The 18,010-nt window shown below is 43.9% G+C and overlaps 1 protein-coding gene across 2 annotated transcripts in view; it reads left to right on the top strand.

Moving 5' to 3' along the window:
- The window catches only part of LOC144769250 (5-phosphohydroxy-L-lysine phospho-lyase-like), a 479,590-nt gene that overhangs the window by 212,217 nt on the left and 249,363 nt on the right, over positions 1-18,010 (top strand). For both annotated transcript variants that reach the window (XM_078653309.1, XM_078653310.1), the window contains exons 5-6: positions 918-1,005; positions 1,096-1,212. In XM_078653309.1, the coding sequence (XP_078509435.1) occupies positions 918-1,005; positions 1,096-1,212 (205 nt within the window). The remainder of the gene's footprint in view (positions 1-917; positions 1,006-1,095; positions 1,213-18,010) is intronic.

The following is an 18,010-nucleotide window of genomic DNA, read 5'->3' as shown; positions in this document are numbered from 1 at the left end:
GCGGTGCTGCGCGAGGGGCTGGGAGGGATCAGGTAGGTCAGGCAGTCGCCACAGTGGAGTTTCCAGAGTAGCTGGAGACTTTGTATTGCCCTTCTCAGGGCTCCCTTTGAATATCTCTACGGGTCGCACTCCGCCGGAACGCGCTCTCACCTGCAGTTACAGCGAAGGCGGCCGGGGTTGCAGTCTGGCTACTCGCGCTCGTTATCATACGCGGGGAAGCTCTCGCTGTTGCCTCAGGCCCCCTCAGGTCCGCAGCTTCGGTGGGGAAATCGTTAGCGTCGTCTGAACGTGTCCAATGTTTTCGATCAAGGTCAATAAAAGTCAGTTTTTTTATCGGGTGGGTAAATGAACACATTTCACTCCATCATGCCGCCGCTACTTTTCTCCCCCTCCGAGTAAAACACACTTCAGTATGCAGCCGGGGTTGGAAGGCACTCTCTCCTACGGTGTGCTCCGTGGCGGCGTCAGACCGCCATCTTGCTCCTCCCCCTCGATATCACTGTATTCGAGATAAAATATAAAAATCTGCGCTGCTCCATTGAAGAATTTCTCTGAATTAAAAAGTTTCATCACATTAATAACACAAACAGAAGTGTAAATAAATTTCATCTTTTTCTTCCAATGCATTTTATTTTTGTAACTTGGAAGCCCTAGTTATGTGATATGTACATACTGCTGCTAATTGTTATATCTATGCGTATATTTTATTTTCCACTTTTATGGCCGTACGGCCGAAATAAAGTTTTATTACTAAACAAGTTCATTTTTTTCTATTCTTTCTTTTGATTGAGATTATTTAGTTCAAAATCCTGAAAGAGTATTGCTAGGAGACAGTGAAGCTGACCTGGGTTACTTCTACTTGGCTATACATCCATAATACCTACAAACGTGCTTTCAGCTAATTTTGTTTTGTTTAGTGCATATCACGGCCACCTGACATCTCTCATTGACATAAGCCCTTACAAATTCAGAACCCTGGAAGGACAAAAGGAGTGGGTTCATGTGGTATGTACTTGAACATATTGACAAATGCTGATATCAGTTCTATCAGTTTAGCAGTTTGGCCTCTTACATTTATTATATACTTGTGTGCAGGCTCCCCTACCGGACACTTACAGGGGGCTATACAGAGAAGATCACAGTGATCCAGCAACTGCCTATGCCAATGAAGTGAGAAAAGTCCTTGAAGATGCACAGAAAAACAATCGGCAGGTAAGACAGATAGTCATGATGTATATATTTAATAACATGAATATTTTATTAGACTGGGTTAGATTTCATACAAGGAAACAAAGGAATCACGTGGTAATTATTCATATGTGAGTAGTCACCAAGTTTTACAAAACGTGTTCTGCTTAGGTTAGGGACAGGGATTCATGCCTTGCACTGTACCAATATGACAAAAACATGCACATATATATCCGTACTCACTAACATTGTCTCTCTTGTTCTCAGTCTCTCCTCTGCACGTTTTTTCTCTCCTTTCTCGTGCTCACACCTGTGCCATACTCATTTGTTTCTTTTGTCTGCTCTCTGTATGCCTATGTCTTCAAGAATCCATGTGTAACACCTTTCAGTGTTTTGGTTCATGAGTGACCCAGTTGTCCTTCAGGCACTTTGAAGGTTTGCAAGCAAGCTCAGTATTGCAAACAGCATATGTATGATACACACCTCAACCAAGCACAACAAAAGAATCCGTCTTTTCCAGAGGTTTGTGAAGAGAGTATTTGTAAGAAGTATTTCAGTGGCACACTAGAGGAAATTTAACTCCCTAAATTACCCAGAAAGGATCATGAAATCCCCCCAAAATGATTCAAGAAATAACTGGGACAAAAAAATCACATTTAATGACTATGCCATTCAATTAGCAATGCACAAAAAAATATTGTGTTATAAAGCGCACATACCATTAATCCATTTTTGTCTATTCTCAATCCTAAACCGAGGCATTTAGTAGAATCACCTATTTCTTTAATTGTCACAAAATAAGATTCAAGAATGAGCTCAAATTCTACCGTAATTGCTCATCAATGCACATAATGTTCTTTGTCAGTGCTATGGGATTATGCCACAGCACATATTATTATGGTCAAGTCAGAGGATATCACTACTAATATGCATCATTTTGACATTAATGCACTTAATATAGTCACATATTTACTCAACACACAACCTACCCACACAATAATTGTCCAGTGCTGTAGTACCTCAAAGGATCTTATAAGTTAGGATTGGAGAGTGCTAACTAATGTTTATGGGTATAGTGTGGAAATCACCTGAGCAGAGGATTGAATGGTTTTAAAGTATTGTTTTTACAGTATTTACACAGAGCATATATTAAACAATAGGATAGTCAGTAAAATGTAACCTCTCCTAGATGTGATAAAAAGGGGGTTGCGTACTTGTCTTTGAAATGCTCAGAACTGGATCCCGGTGGGATTTAGTTATACTATTTTTATGGCTGAAAAACCTCATGGTGTAGGCATAAGTGGAGCGAGGTGTCAAGATGCTAGAATGATGGCATGCATAATGACGTATAGTGAAGTTATATAGATTTAATACCTATCTATCCGGTGAATACTTTCATCTCTCATGTTTTTAGGACATTTTTTCATTTACTGTGGTGTAGTATAAAATGCGGGGATGTTAATTTTTTCTATGAATGATGTCTTCCCATTACCTTTTTTTTCCTTGTCTGTTTCTATTTGTCTCACATTTTATACAGCTTGCTTGCTTGATCAAAGATGTGACCATTTAAAAGGTGACGTTATTTGGGATGAAGCTGTGGCACTTAAAACCCTTTATGGAAGCCCTTATTTCAAGGGTTGATCTTACAGAACATAGTTTAATGGCTGCCCTTGCATGGTTGCGCTTCAGTTTCTTTATATAATTTTTCAACCATCCCAAATGTGCTGAGCAAATGTATATTGCATGGTCAAACGTTCCCTGTTCCTGGTAACACCATTTACAAATTTTTCCTCTTGGATACCTTGTCTCTTTAATCACACACTCTGTAGATTCACACATGATGGCATAGTGCAAACTAAAACTAAGGAATTTCATTCAGAATGCATCAAGTAGCTCTGCGGCATAGGCTTGTCATAACTAAGTAATAGGGTGTCTAATTGCCTGGAGCCCAGTCGCAGTTGTGACTAATGGTACTTACTCGTGCATGTAAACGCTTTATACAAATTGATTTCTCCCTATCAGTTCAACCAGACACTTTCTAGATTGTTATTACAACAAGCTATTTAAACACACTGGATAAGAACATTCCATTAACGATGCCAGTATTGATTAGCTATTGCTCTTACTCAATGATTTCAATTTAATGTTGTCCTGCGAAGTCAATAATACATTCAGGGTTGCTTCATCAATCACGCTACAGATAGGAATGTTCCCTGATTCTATGTGGGTGACTACTAGAGCTGTACCTATATAAATCCTAAAGATTTTACAAAACAAGTTAATTCCCAAAAAATTCAGCCTTATAGTTCTTGCCCCCATATAAAATGGCCCCATTGCGTAGGATTGCATTTGTTTTGGCACAGAAATACTCTGGCAAAGAAATACTCTAGAAGTAGTAAGAGCACATTTTGTGCCATAAAATGTAATTTCTCCTGGTTCCTACTCTCATTGATCCAGGTTCTGAACTAATTCTTTCACATCGTGTATCCGTTCCACATACTGTATATTCCTGTATAGGCTTTAAAGGCTCTTGTTAACAGCTGTTCCGCCTTCCGTCTCGACAATTCTTCAATATTTTCAAAAATAGGTTCTGTCTACTATCTGTGTTGGTGTATTTCGCTTTAACTTTCGTATGAAATAATATATGCATTTTAGCTATTGATGCAAAAATCAAGTCAGGCACTGGTACAAGTGTTTTTAATAGTGGGGTTAACAAATCACTATGCACATTTTACTGTTTGCAACAGTGGCTACATCTTTTGGAAGTCTCTTTATAGATCGTAAATTTGAAGATACTTTTTCTCTAGATGGTTTGTTGTTGTAGAAAAGTGCATTTTCAACTGATTTGAATGTGAAAGAAACTAACAATAATTGCCAGTTGGTTTCCACTTGTTATATGTGGGCCCCATTTCTTAGCACTGACCCAAAAAGACCTTTCAAAATATTGTTAACTGCAAATGTGTAATGGCACTGAGGGAAAAAAACTTGTTTTGTTTTCCAGTTCTGGGACGAACAGTTCTCAATCCTGGAGCTGGAGCCTACCTCCTTCAATCCATGTGCATTTCTTTTTCGATTTTGCCTGACCCAGCGCATGAGTTGTCGGCGAAATCTTTTTCAAACAAAAAAAAAGCTTAAAATAGGCTTAGAACCCACTCATTATCTACCATTGGTTAGCTTCGACGTCACTCTTGTTTACTTGTTTCTTATTGGTCTCTGCCTCTCGCTTCCTGCTGGGGCTTCGAATGTTTGTCCCTGCCAGGTAGCCTGGAGCAAGTATAACTTCCTGTCTGCAGCCAGTGTCCTTCCACTGACCGCATACTCTTGCTGCTGATTTGTTTTTTAATTATTCTTTTTTTCATGCACTCTATAAGAATGAATGTGTCTGCAATCCTTCCTCCACCCCTGCTGCCTGTCATGTTGTTCTCTCCCTCCCTCCTCCCACTGTCCATGCCCTTCCATCAACCTCCCTACCCCACCCTTGTGTTGCTTGCTAGCCCCATGCGCGGCGGTTTTGAATTTTTTTTATTTAAAGGTCTATGATGTAGTCGTCCTGTCCATTGAATTGCTGCTACCTCCCTCACACCTCCCTCATGTTCTTGCCCTTATCCTGTAGACTTCTGTGTTGCTGCTCTCTCCCTCCTACCCCTGCACCTCCCTCATGTTGTTTGCCCCCTCCCTCACCATGCTGCTGTACAGCGTGCCTTAATAGAAAAAAAAGGCGACATGACACGGCTAACTCCAGCCGTGACTTAGTGCTTTCTTTTTCTTTACCTTAAGCCATGTTGTACATCAGCCTGCTGCTTCTGTGCAGCATTTCTAAATAAACATTGTGAATGCCACTAGATCTCGCATAGGCGAAACCTATTGGCTTTGCCAATGTGTCTATTAAAATTCCACTATTCGAAAAACCTGTTCCAGTAGTGGACAGGTTTGGATCCCATACACTAGATAAAATTGCTCACGGTAGTGACGTTATAGACAACTGGGGCTTCACTTTTGTGACCAGTTTCATTTCACTCAGGACACCTCACTGAAAGTAATTCCCCACTATTCAGAGTTAACCATCGAATCTATATGTCTTCATTCTTGTGTATGATAGCCTATCATAAAGCCTGTTACCTTGTGTGACACAAATTGTGTCGGAAGATATGAGAATAAGAAATGTTTGAGAAAATCAGTTGTCATTCTTATGTATATATTTTTCTTTGAAACTGGCAGAAGAGAACGTACAAACTGTCCCTTGAAATGTGATATTGTAAGTAAACCACAAACCATGTTTGAAACAGCAATTAAGTTCATTTTCCCATATAACAGGCAGTCATTTAAAATAAAGTAAATTATTTTGAAGTATATTTTAAAATTATCAAGGTTTAGGGAGAATATCTTTTGGAGAAACCACTAGCAGTATAAAGAAAACATCTAAAAGAAACAAGTTAGTGATAGATTCCTTACCTTAGAATTACCCCCAGGCGTCAGGCTGGATCTGGAAAGTTTTCATCAGTAGTACCCCTGCGCGTTGGTAGGCGTTGTCGTGCGGCTCCGCGTACGTCGTTGGCGTCTTAGTCACCGAGATGACGTCGCTGGAGCTACTTAGACGCGCCCACGCGCGCTGACGTCAGTTCTTTTTTTTTCTGCTCCAGCAAGCGCAGAGCCGGAGAGAGCGGTACCCCCAATCACTTTTTGACTGAGTTATTTTTGGGACTTTTGTCTCTGGTTTTTAAGTTTTGACACCTGGTGTATAGGGATGCCCGGGTGTAAGTCTTGTGCGGCTTGTCCCCGCATGATGTCGGTGACGGACCTGCACCGTGAGTACCTCCACTGCCTGGGGTGCGACCACGACTCCGAGTCGTGCCCCGAATGCCGGGCCATGGCTCCGAAAACTTTGCGGGAACGGTCCCGAAAGTTGCTGGAGGCCTGGGAGTTGGCTCTGCGCCGTTCAAGGTCCTGTTCCCGTGGGAGGTCGAGGGACCGGTCGCGGAGCCACCACCACCCTCGTTCGACGAAGTCTTAGCACTCTGAGTCAGGTAGGGCGAAGCACAAGAAGTCGAAGAAGCGTCGTCGCTCTTCACCTTCCCCTAGTCTGTTGCGCGACATGGCTCAGGGTGTGGGTGGTGCCACCCCCGCGGCTCTGGCGGAGACTGCACAGTTGACGACAGCCTACCCGCCCTTTTCGGGTCCGTCGGCGACTCCGGCCCAGCTTCAGTACTTTCTGTCAGCCATGGCCTGCCTTTTTGGCCCATCGGGCCCTGCCAGCACGCCTTCAGGCCCTGTGGGTCCAGCTGGTGGTCCTTGCTCTTCTTCGTTGCCGGGGCCGGTCCCGAGGTCATCGACGACGACGGTCTCCAGACCACGAGACCCCCATGGATCCATGCATGGATCCCAGCCGATGTCGGGTGGCCTCGTATGACCTCCACCGACGTCTACGGCACCACCACCTGTGCCGGCCGGCCGGCTCCATGGCCGACGCCATCCCCGACTTCATGGTCGATGCCGTCCCCGACTTCCACCCTGACTTGGAGACGGTGCCGGACCGGTGTCGATCAACGCCGATGGGGATCCCCTTCTCCATCCGACTCCCTCTTTTCCGCCTGCCCAGCAGATTGGGGAGGACGCGGAGGACTGGGAGGGGTCCGAGGACCCTCTCGCAGCCCAGTGCGAGTTAGATCCGGACTGGGAAGAGGATTTGGAGAATGCAGGTGACCTGGATTTTACTCCAGAACCTGGCACACTGTCTCCTTCTACCGTGGCTACGGAGGAAGGTGGTACATATTCTGCGGTGTTGCGTACAGCAGCCGCGGCTCTCCATCCCGAGCTCCCTAGGGTGGCCGTCAGGACTAACCTCCTGACAGAAGTGCTTTGGCCAGCGTCTTCCTCTACGGAGGCGCTGCTTCCCTTGAATGACCGCACCTTGGGACGTTCTTTTGGGCACCTGGTCCAGGCCCAACACAGGGTCTCCTGTGGATAAGAACGTGGCCCGATGCCATCGCCCGGCCCCAGGCAACACAATTTTCCTCTTCCAACACCCTACCCCTGAGAGCTTGGTTGTCCAGGCCTCTGCATCCCCAAGCGAATTCCCTTCCGCACCACCAGATAAGGAATCCAAGTAACTGGAACAGTTTGGGAAGAACATTTTTACTTCCGCCAGTTCAGGGCGGCGGTCTGTGAACACCACATGCCTTTTGGCCCGTTATTCCCATTCTGTGTGGGACACAGTCGAGCAGGTGTTGCCTCCGTGTCCGTAGCGTAGGAGGCCCGGACAGTGCTCTGCCAAGCCATTGCGGAGCGGAGAGACGAAGCCAAGTTCACAATTCATTGTGGCCTTGACACTGCCGGCTCGCTGGGCAGAGCTATTTCCACGACAGTGGCACTACACCCCCACGCTTGGCTGAGGACGACTGGCTTTTCTGGGGATGTCCAGAACACTCTGATGGACATGCCCTTTTATGGCACTCACATTTTTGGCGACAAGGCAGATAGTGCATTGGAGCATTTTAAGGACTCACGGGCTACGGCCAAGTCCTTATGCCTTTCGGCCACGCGCACTCCTTCTGCTTTTTGCTCCTTTTGTGGCCAAGGAAGGGGCGCCCAAACACGTTTGTTTCAGAGCCACAGGCCTGCGCAGCAACAGTCTCAGCGCAGCCGCGGGACCCGCAGAGGTGGGTCACTTGGCCAGCGAGCGGGTCTGTCCACCACCTCCTCTGCCGCCACTGCCTCCAAACCTTCCTAGTCTGGTGTTTCAGGCCCAGCAAATGCCAGTGGGTGGCAGGATTTGTCATCACCTCCCCCACTGGCGCACCATCACCTCGGGCAGGTGGGTTTTGCAGATAGTCCGAAGGAGTTACTCTCTCCCCTTCGAGACTACCCCACCAGCCATGCCGCCACAGTGCCACCGCATGTCGGGAGATCACTTGAAACTTCTCCAGCAGGAAGTTGTGGCCCTCTTGGCCAAGGGGGCCGTCAAGCGTGTTCCGATGCCAGAAGTAGGTTATGGTTGTTACTCCCACTACTTATTGGTTCCAAAGAAGGACAAGGGCATGCGTCCCATCTTAGACCTTCGGAACGTCAATCACTTACTCCGGAAGGAGAAGTTCAAGATGCTCACACTTGCTCAGGTCTTATCTGCCCTGGACCCGAAAGACTGGATGGTAGCGTTCGACTTGCAGGACGCTTATTTTCATATCCCCGTCCTGCCGGCCCACCAGTGCTACCTGCAGTTCACGGTAGGCCACGAGCACTCAGTTCATAGTGCTACCTTTTGTCCTTACCAGCGCCCCTCGGGTGTTCACGAAAGTGATGGCGGTGGTCGCAGCTCATCTGCGCAGATCAGGGGTTTCAGTCTTCCCCCTATCTCGACGACTGGTTGTTGAAGGCAGACTTGTTCCAGGCAGTCGTCTCCCACCTCCACACTACGGCCAACCTCCTGCATGTGCAGGGGTTCTCAATCAACGTGCCGAAGTCACACCTGATTCCTTCTCAGAAGCTCCTCTTTATCGGAGCGGTTCTGGACACGGCGCAGTTTCGGGTTCATCCTCCCGAGCAGCGAGTACGGGACATTCGGGCTATGATTTCGATCTTTCGGCCCTTGTCCTGGGTTTCGGTAAGGCTGACTTTGAGGCTGCTTGGCCTCATGGCCTCCTGCATCCTGCTGACCAATCATGCCAGATGGCATATGCGGGCTCCGCAGTTCCAGTGGGTGCAGCATCAAGGGGACCTGTCTGAACATGTCCAGATCTCGGAAGGCACTGCACAGCAGTTGCAGTGGTGGCTCACGAACCAACATTGGGTCAGCGGCAGATCCCTCTCCCTTCCCCAACCGGAGCACACAGTGTTGACGGATGCATCCATCCTGGAATGGGGCGGTCATATGGGAGAGGCAGATATCAGCGGCCTCTGGTCTCCGGCGGAGTCCAGGCTCCATATCAACTTTCTGGAGCTACGGGCGATCGTACTTGCATTGAAGGCATTCCTTCCCTCTGTCAAGGGGAGAGTATTGCAGGTGTTCACAGACAACATCACCGCCATGTGGTATTGCAACAAGCAAGGCGGGGTGGGGTCGTGGACCCTATGTCAACAGGCTCTGCGTCTCTGTACATGGCTGGAATGTCAAGGCATTTCCTTGACGGTTCAACACTTGACAGGTTCCTTGAACGCCAGGGTGGAGGAACTCAGCCCCAGGTGCATGATGGATCACGAATGGCGTCTTCACTCGGAGGTGGCGCAAGGTCTCTTTCAACATTGGGGAGAGCCTTGGTTAGATCTATTCGCCACGGAAGAGAACGCGCAATGTCATCTCTTCTGCGTGTTGGCATTTCCAAGGCGGCACTCGCTCGGCTATGCTTTTCGTCACGAGTGGAGCTGCGGTCTATTGTAGGCCTTTCCGCCTATACCACTTCTACCCAGAGTGCTGAAGAAGATTAGGCGTGACCGGGACCAAATCATTCTTGTAGCTCCGGACTGGGCTCGAAGAGTTTGGTATCCCGAGCTACTCAGTATGAGCATGGATCCCCCGATTCAACTGCCTCTTCAGGAGGATCTTTTGTCGAAGCAGCACGGGACGGTCCTCCACCCGAACCTGTCCAGCCTCCACCTACATGCATGGAGATTGAGCGGCGACAGTTGATTCCATTTGACTTGCCTCCTGAAGTCTGTGATATCATTCTGGCCGTTCTGTTCTCCGTGGCTTTCTGGTGTAATCTTGGTTTGCAGACCCACCACCGAGGTTGGTATTGCTGGGGTATCTATTCTAAGGTAAGGAATCTATCACTAACTTGTTTCTTTCAGATGAACAAGTTACTTACCTTCGGTAACGATATATCTGTAAGACACATTAGTTAGTGATAGATTCCTTACCGCCCCACCCATCCTCCCCATTCTGCAAACTGATTTTTAGGGTTAAGGTCATCCCTTTCAGGGCCCTAGTTTCAATGCACCAGTGGCCAGTATCTTGCATGGCTCTGCGTTCCTGGCGCTGAAAGTCATGTACAGAACTGACATCAGCGTGCGTGTGCGCGTCTAAGTAGCTCCCTCAATGTCATCTCGGCGACTACGACGGCAAGGACGTACGCAGAGCCGCTCGATGTTTCCTACCGATGCGCAGGGGTACTGCTGACAAAAACTTTCCAGATCCAGTCTGACGCCTGGGGGTAATTCTAAGGGAAGGAATCTATCACTAAGTAATGTTTTCTTACAGATATATCGTTACCAAAGGTCAAGTAACTTGTTCATACGGAATGTGTTGGCGAGGGTTGCGTCCCCAACAAAGAATTTCATCAAATGACTATCATCAGAGGAATTTTGGTACATAAATTTGTGAAGATGTCGAATGAATAAGAGTTGCAGAGAAAATGTATGGCATATGGAGTCCAAAGGAAAACACTAATGAATTCCTGGCAAGCATGTTTGGTACGGTGGGAGGGGCTCTTTCACTACTTTCAGCAGACAGTATATATGGTAAAAGGATTAAACTGTTAAAATTGCTCTCAGAACTAGAGGACTTAGAACAAATGCATCAAATTTGGGGTTTTAGCTAAAGTCGTATATGGAATCAAAGTCTGGCTGCATTAGCCTCTGCCAAAGTTTCAGGATAAAGTAAAGTCTATTTCTGCATTTAAACAGGTAGTCATTGGGTGGGGAAGAGGAATTTGGAAGGAATATAAAGACAAACAAGTATTGGCAAAGTCAATCAGGCTCGCCTTTTAAACCCAATGCGGGCAATGCTTTGCTAATGCCCTTTTTCTGATATTGCTCCGCATGAGCAAAAAAAAAGTACTTCTTTGCATATGCTGAACAGTATGGGCAAAAAAAAGAAACCTTTTTTAAAAGCACGCCAAGTCTGATGACATATACATAAATACTGCATCATGCAGCCACCATTTGATTTGCACCTATCTTGGAGCTGTAAATAAACAGGAATATAAAAAGCGTACCAAGTTGTGCATTTAGAAAGGACCAGCCCAATTAGCATTGTTACTCAAAACCATCGCATAACAATACAAATAATCCTTAAAAACCTTATAGAGAAGTAAAACTTGCATAGCAATAAAAGCAGTCCATAGAAACCTTTACAGGATAATGAAACAGTTAGTAAAACCTTAAATACGCACAGTGTGCAGTAGTGCAGGTTGTGCGACATTAAAAGAAGGACCCTCATTGATGACGCCCCTTGGGAGCAGGATCGATCGGCCGAAGAATTTAAAAATAGAGATCATTCTAAGATTTGATCCAATGCACCATACGAGTGCTGCCAATTCAAGTTCTAACTTGAGTCTGGCAACGCACTGTTAGGGTTGCTATCCACAAGTAGAGTACAGGAGGAATTGCCCTGCAACTAGAATCACATGGCCTATCAGTGGTAGAGTCAACAAAGTACGTAAAAAGTGATTCCAGAAGGACACTGGGACCATCCCCTAGGGAACACCTTAATTTCCTCTTATGGACAGAGGATTCCACAACGTTAAATGCGTCAAGTTTTTCTTTTTATTGATCAAAAGTTCATTAAATGTTGATTCAAAACATATTGATTTAGTTCATATTTTCACTCATTGGAAAGCATGAGTGACACCTTAATTCCTGAGACATCATTATAGTTCAAAATATCCAATGCATTTCGGGCTGTACTATACGCCCTTCATCAGGGAATAATGCTGTAACAAAAGAAATATTCAAAGTCACCACCTTCCATATAACATTATACAGTTCATTCAATTAAGCCTCTTATGATTTCAAAACGTGCATCTGTCCGGTTATACAAAACGAAACATTGTTTGAACCATAAATCAAAAAAGCCAATCAACTATAGATGAGTAACTCACATGTCTGTTGACTGATTTGGTAACTGCTCAACCGGTGTATTAGCGCTGTTACAGAGAAAAGAGAAACGCGGGTTGTAATGAGTTATGTAGACGCGAAATGAAAAATGTGGCGTATCTGCTGCGTTTTGGTAGATGCACTAACCTGATATTCGGTAAGACCGGTGTGTTCAAACGTGAGTGTGCCCGCTAGTCAGAGGGTCCGTGCTCACGGCAATTTTAGATTTCTCAATGCAACATTGTTGCTGTTCGGTTAATTATTTGAAACGCGATGCCGATCACGTGGGTAATGAGGTTAGAAAAAAGACTATCGAGCCGGAGTGACTAGAAATAATTACACGTATCGTGGTTTGTACGTGCCAAAGATAAGTGCCACACATAAGTGTCAACTTTATCTGAACTTTAAATAATGAGTAAATGAAACGCTGTAAATTGAGTGTATGAAACGACTGAAAAAATGGTAATAAAAAGGAAATTTGGACAAAAAGTGGATGACGTGGTATCGAACCGGTAAGCATGAGGAGCGGTCTCCAGAAACATGCTCCAGTAAGTGGTGCTATTGACGACTGGTTTGGAATGACCGTTAATATGGGTGTGGTAAATGCTAAACAGGAGAACCAAACTTACAAGACACATGGGCAAATTTACAGTTTGCATTATAATTCACAGGTAACATGAGAATTCATTTCTATCATTCAAACCAAATGGCTTCTGCGTGCACAATTTGAAAATCCAATAATTCTCTCTTTGGAGAATATATTTTGTATTGTCTCTTCCTTCTATTTTGTTAATAGTCTCTAGGATCATGAATTTGAGCTGGGCAATGCTGTGTTTAGCTTCCATGAAATGCATAGCAACGGTTGATTTTGCGTTCTTTAAACGTACATTAGATTTATGCTCTGTGAGTCTAGTTTTCATCTTACGTTCAGTCTTCCCGATGTATAACTTGCCACACGGGCATTTAAGGGCATATATGATGTTCGACGAATCACAAGTGGCATTAACTCTCAATTTAATTTCTTGGCCTTTCATTGGATGGTTAATTTTGTTTCCTTTAATCACATTATTGCAGTGTCCGCAATTATAGCATGGTCTAGTTCCTTGGTAGATTTCAGAGATGGAGGTTCTTGGTTGAATCATTTCTCCTAAGTTTCTTGATCTTGTAAATGCGAATAGAGGAGGTTCTTTAAAACTCTGGTTGAAATCGGGTTCTAACATGAGCATTTGCCAATGTTTAAGGATGGTCTTTTTGTATTTGTAGCTTGTGGTTGAAAATTTAGAAATGGCAACTATTCTTGTTTGCTCATTCTTTAGACTGGGTTGTAGAAGTGTTTTTCTATCTTTCTGGTCAATTTTACATTTTGATTGATCCAAAATGTGTTGTGGATATCCTCTTTGTTTGAACTTGTCTTCCATCTCTTTTAATCTTTTTTGTGATGTGCTGGGTTCTGATGTTATCCTTTTAACTCTAGCCATCTGAGAGAAAGGTAGGAATTTCTTTAAATTATGCTCGTGAAAACTACTGTAGTGGAGCATATTATTGCGATCTGTGCTCTTGATGTGTAGATCAGTTGCAAGGCCCTTGTCTGTACGAATGATTTTCACGTCTAGGAATGCAATGGTGGTATCTGACATTTCCCAGGTTAATTGTATTCTCTCATCAACTTGATTAAATTGTATAAGAGCCTCCTGTAGTTCATCTTTCGTGCTAGACCATAGAATAAAGATGTCATCTATGTACCGGATGAAAGTTTTTAGATTTTTGACCCATCGTTCGTTGCATAATATGTGCTTTTCTTCATAAAACTTCATGAGAGTCAACAAAGTAGACAGGTCCAGCTCGAAAGGTACTTAGTCAAAATCTCTCAGAGTCACTTTCTGGCATCTTCATGGCCACCAATATAAGGAATCGCACCATTCGGCAGTTCAGCCGCGGGTCCTCAAGGGCGTAGCAGCCCAACGTTGCTTGTCTCTGAGTGTGAATCCCTCTTTGGTAAAAATAAGGTTTTAGCAGGTGCCTCCGTTCCGCCAGAAGCTCTTTGCAGGTGCAACATATCTGCCGTGGTTAAGCTGCATAAGCAGCAGGCCGCCTTTGCGGAGTTGTTTTGCCTGTGCGGAAGGTGCTGGAAGCATGGTAATAGCCCCAGACGATATTAAGGAGAGATCAAGAAAGCACGTGCACTCCATGGAATAGTAGTACATATAGAAACAAAGCTGTTCACTGAAGGCAAGCAGTGGAAGGACACAAGTAAAGCAATTGGAAAACAGTAAGGAAGTGCTCCAAAGGGGTAATAAACAGTCTGGATGAAAAACATTGAGAAGGAAGTAATGACAAGATATAGTCAAGAAGACTATCCAATCAAGAAAAAGAGGCTCACCCAAAGGCCAATGTATGTATAAGTTTTAATGTATTAAAGACAGTAGGTTTTTGTCGACAGACAGCTAAGAATGTGTATAGGGGAGAACTAAAAAGACATACCAACTTCTCTACTACTACCACTGCAATTTGAAATACTCGTCCTTCACATAGTCTACAGACCACTCGAGAGATTCGCAGTGTCATATACAAGCTTTGACCTGGTCCTGATGTGCTTTCTAATCTGATTAGCTCTAAAGACTGGGACATGTCCGAACCTTCCTTTGCTACCTGCAGAAGATCAGCAAGGAGTCTGAGCTGTAAATAAGAAACTTAAGCCTCCAGAACTAATCCTGCATCACATTACTTAACAGTGAGGCTGCAGAATGACTCTTGTGCGACACTTAGGGAAATGTGTTTTTATCTACATAAGGATAGGTATAAATTTCAGATTTCTGTAATTAAGTGCACAATGATTTCTTTCTATCTATTCTCTATTTGCAAAGCACTTGTTTTATCTCATTAACTTCTACCCCAATAAGGGGGTTTGTTTAATTTTTATTGTTGAATTTGTCCAGCTGAGAACAACTTTGTGGCACAGTGATTATCCGCTTTGACGTTTTTATTAATTAATAAATATTATTTCATAGCTGTCTGTGTACATTATGGTAACAGATATCCACTGGTTTCAAGTTGTGGAAGTCCACTGACCCTTTTACCAGTTGCCAGACCATTTACTCAACCTTGCTTCTCACCAGATTCAGTAGTAATTATACTTGCTATTTGGGTGTCATTCTGAATTCTGCAAGCCCCACTGGACGATTCTTAGTTGAGGCACTCCAAATCTGTTGAAAAAATGTGAACACTTGTGCAGATGTTACACATTTTTGTGGTTAAAACGTTTAAAATGTGCATTCAAAATAACTTCATTTCAGCAACTAAGGCCATAAAAGTATACAGTAAAACAATTTAAAATGCATAAATAAATATCTAAAAAGATAAAGCTGCCACATTGATTCTACATATTTGTTGTCTGGTGCAACATTACCTAACATGAGAAGTCATAGACAAAGAGAATTTCATGAGTTAGTACGAAGATCAAGTTCAAATTGTTTCAAAGGAAGAGCAGATTAAAATAAAATCAATCGGACAGTAGAAATGCATACAACAGTCATGTATCGGCTAAATAGCAAAGCATCTCAAGGAACGCAACATAAGGTACAATATACTAATGAATTGACCTCTGTTATGTTGGCTGAAAATGTGGTTATGCAAGGAAATCCCGCTGACACATTTGATAGTTAATGATTTTCTGGCTCTTGAGAACGCTCTAAGCACTCCCTGGCTGAAGTATTTAAAAATATGTTTTACTGAGTTGGGCCGCCCTGAATTGTTTGAAAACCCATCAGGAATTGGGAAGGCAGACACTGATCTAGTCAAACAGTTGTTTTATCAACAAAAGAAGGCAGAGAGGGAGTGTGCTGAGTTAAAAAAAGTAAGTGTGAGGAAATTTATTATGGTTAAGACATGTCTGACTACAGAGCCGTATTTACTCGGCACTTTCAGCACTCACGACAAGTTTCTGCTTACAAGATTTAGATTCAACCAGTTCCAACATCTGCTCATCAGACCTAAAAAGGAGAGCTTCTGTAAAATTCCCTCGTCCTGTGGCTGCGACGGAAAGTCTCCACAGGACATGATGCATTTCACGTTTCTATGTAAATATTATGAATTCCCCCGCAAACGCTTTTTAACCTCACTTTTAAAAAAAATGAATTTTAATCAGATACGACCAGCCTTTTTATACTTACAATTGTTACACAGTAATGGTGTCCTTCAAGTCCTTGAATTTTTAAAACTGGCTCTTAAATTACGATTATGTTTGGACCAATGAAAGAACTATTGTATGTAATGTTCATAGCCCTCTTACTCTGGAATTAAAATGTAATTTGATGTATGTACTTGATGTATTTTTATTGCACTTTTATGGTTGAAATACACCGAATAAAGTCTATTTTGAATTTTGAATTTGAATTTATTCCAGAGCCACCCATTTGCAAACTAAAAATTTACATTCTCCACAGTGAAAAATCTTTAATGATTCTTGCATTATTGCCTAAAATAATAGGACAAGAGCAACAGACTTCTGAACCTGTTTATTTTCAACAACCCTAAATGTTTAAATAACAAGTTAAATAAAAAATATAGGAACGTTGTCCTGATCTCTATTGTGCATTTCCATTCACTGGCAGCCTTTCTGTGTCCTAATACAAGAATATCTGTATGCTCACCCACCTTCCTCAGCTCACCTTTTCCATTGTCACACTCAGTGATAAGAAATCAGAGTGATTTTTCCCAATTCATACTGCAACTCAGCTGAGTTACTGTTAAAGCTAATACAGGGGGTGTGGTGCAGTGGGGTCTGGATCAAGATGGCACTGGTCACTTAATTATAGAGCTCTGTATAAACTGTATACACCACCATTGGATTGAACGGGAATGAAGAGAACTCTGGTGGGGGTTGACCCTGCTATAGGCTGGGGTTAGCTGTACAAAGCTCTGTCAAGGAGGAGGAATATAGAGCCTGCAAAGGTCAGGCTTGCATCAAGAAAGCGGTTGCCAACTGAGAAGACTGTGGAGAGACCAAGCAGACTGTGTGATGGAGTATCCCAAGAAGGAGCATTGGGGAAGTCCATAAGATTGCTCAGACACAGCAGAGGTGTGTGGAGGGAGGGAGCCCTCGGTTTGGGAAGTGAGAGTACCTCTGCTACGGAGAGAGAATGGGGCTACAGGTTCCTCCATGGAGTCTGTTCCCTAAGGTGGAGAGTTGTGGTAGGAATTGGAGCCGGTGAGCCTACAACCTTCAGAGTAGTTGGTAGGAAGGCTGGGGTCCCCCAGGATCCAACTAAAGTGGAGGTAGGCTGAAGAATGCAGCAGGTGAGAATCTTTGTGGTTGGGTCTAGCCTTTCTATTAGGCCTATCCAGTGATCACTCTCTTAACGCTTAAGTCTTTTCAGACGGTTACAGAGTTTCTGAGACGTAACATGATTTTTAGTAGGGCCACTTATTCAGGATCACTTTCAGTTGGAATGTCTCATAATAAAACACAGATTCTCTAGAATAACCCTGCCATATCTTATGTATGCCAAACAAAGAGATCCAGTTTGAAAGTGTGGAGCACAGAACTGATTCCAGAACACAGAGCAGTAGGGCACAAGGTTCACCAGTGACTCAGAAAGGAAAGACCAACTAAAAAAGAGGAACAATCAAGGACTGCAGTATACAAAATGCATCAACTTAGGGAAATTGAAAGGGGTGCAGTCTTAATTCTTCTGAGTATCAGGCTATAACAAGAATAAGAAAGTAGAATGGATAGTTTAGTATTAAAAAATAGACTAAAGGGATCCCTTAGTTTAGTTACAGTTGACACTATGGAGAAGCTTTGGATCTCTCCCACTGCTCAGAGGAATGATATTTACAAATCACAGCATCTGTCCTATTCAGACCATACTGCTTTCTGCTCCTCTCTTAGTTACACCTGGAGCTCTAGGCCTTTACCTAATCATCACTCTAGGCCCCACAGACCCTTACCTCAGCTATCTGAAGAGGACATTCTCGCCCTCCTTTTCTCCTACACTGACTCGAGGACGGTCTCCTC

Source organism: Lissotriton helveticus, chromosome 7 (assembly GCF_964261635.1).
Source record: "Lissotriton helveticus chromosome 7, aLisHel1.1, whole genome shotgun sequence".
NCBI classification, from domain to species: Eukaryota; Metazoa; Chordata; class Amphibia; order Caudata; family Salamandridae; genus Lissotriton; species Lissotriton helveticus.
This window is presented reverse-complemented; position numbering and strand designations above follow the sequence as displayed.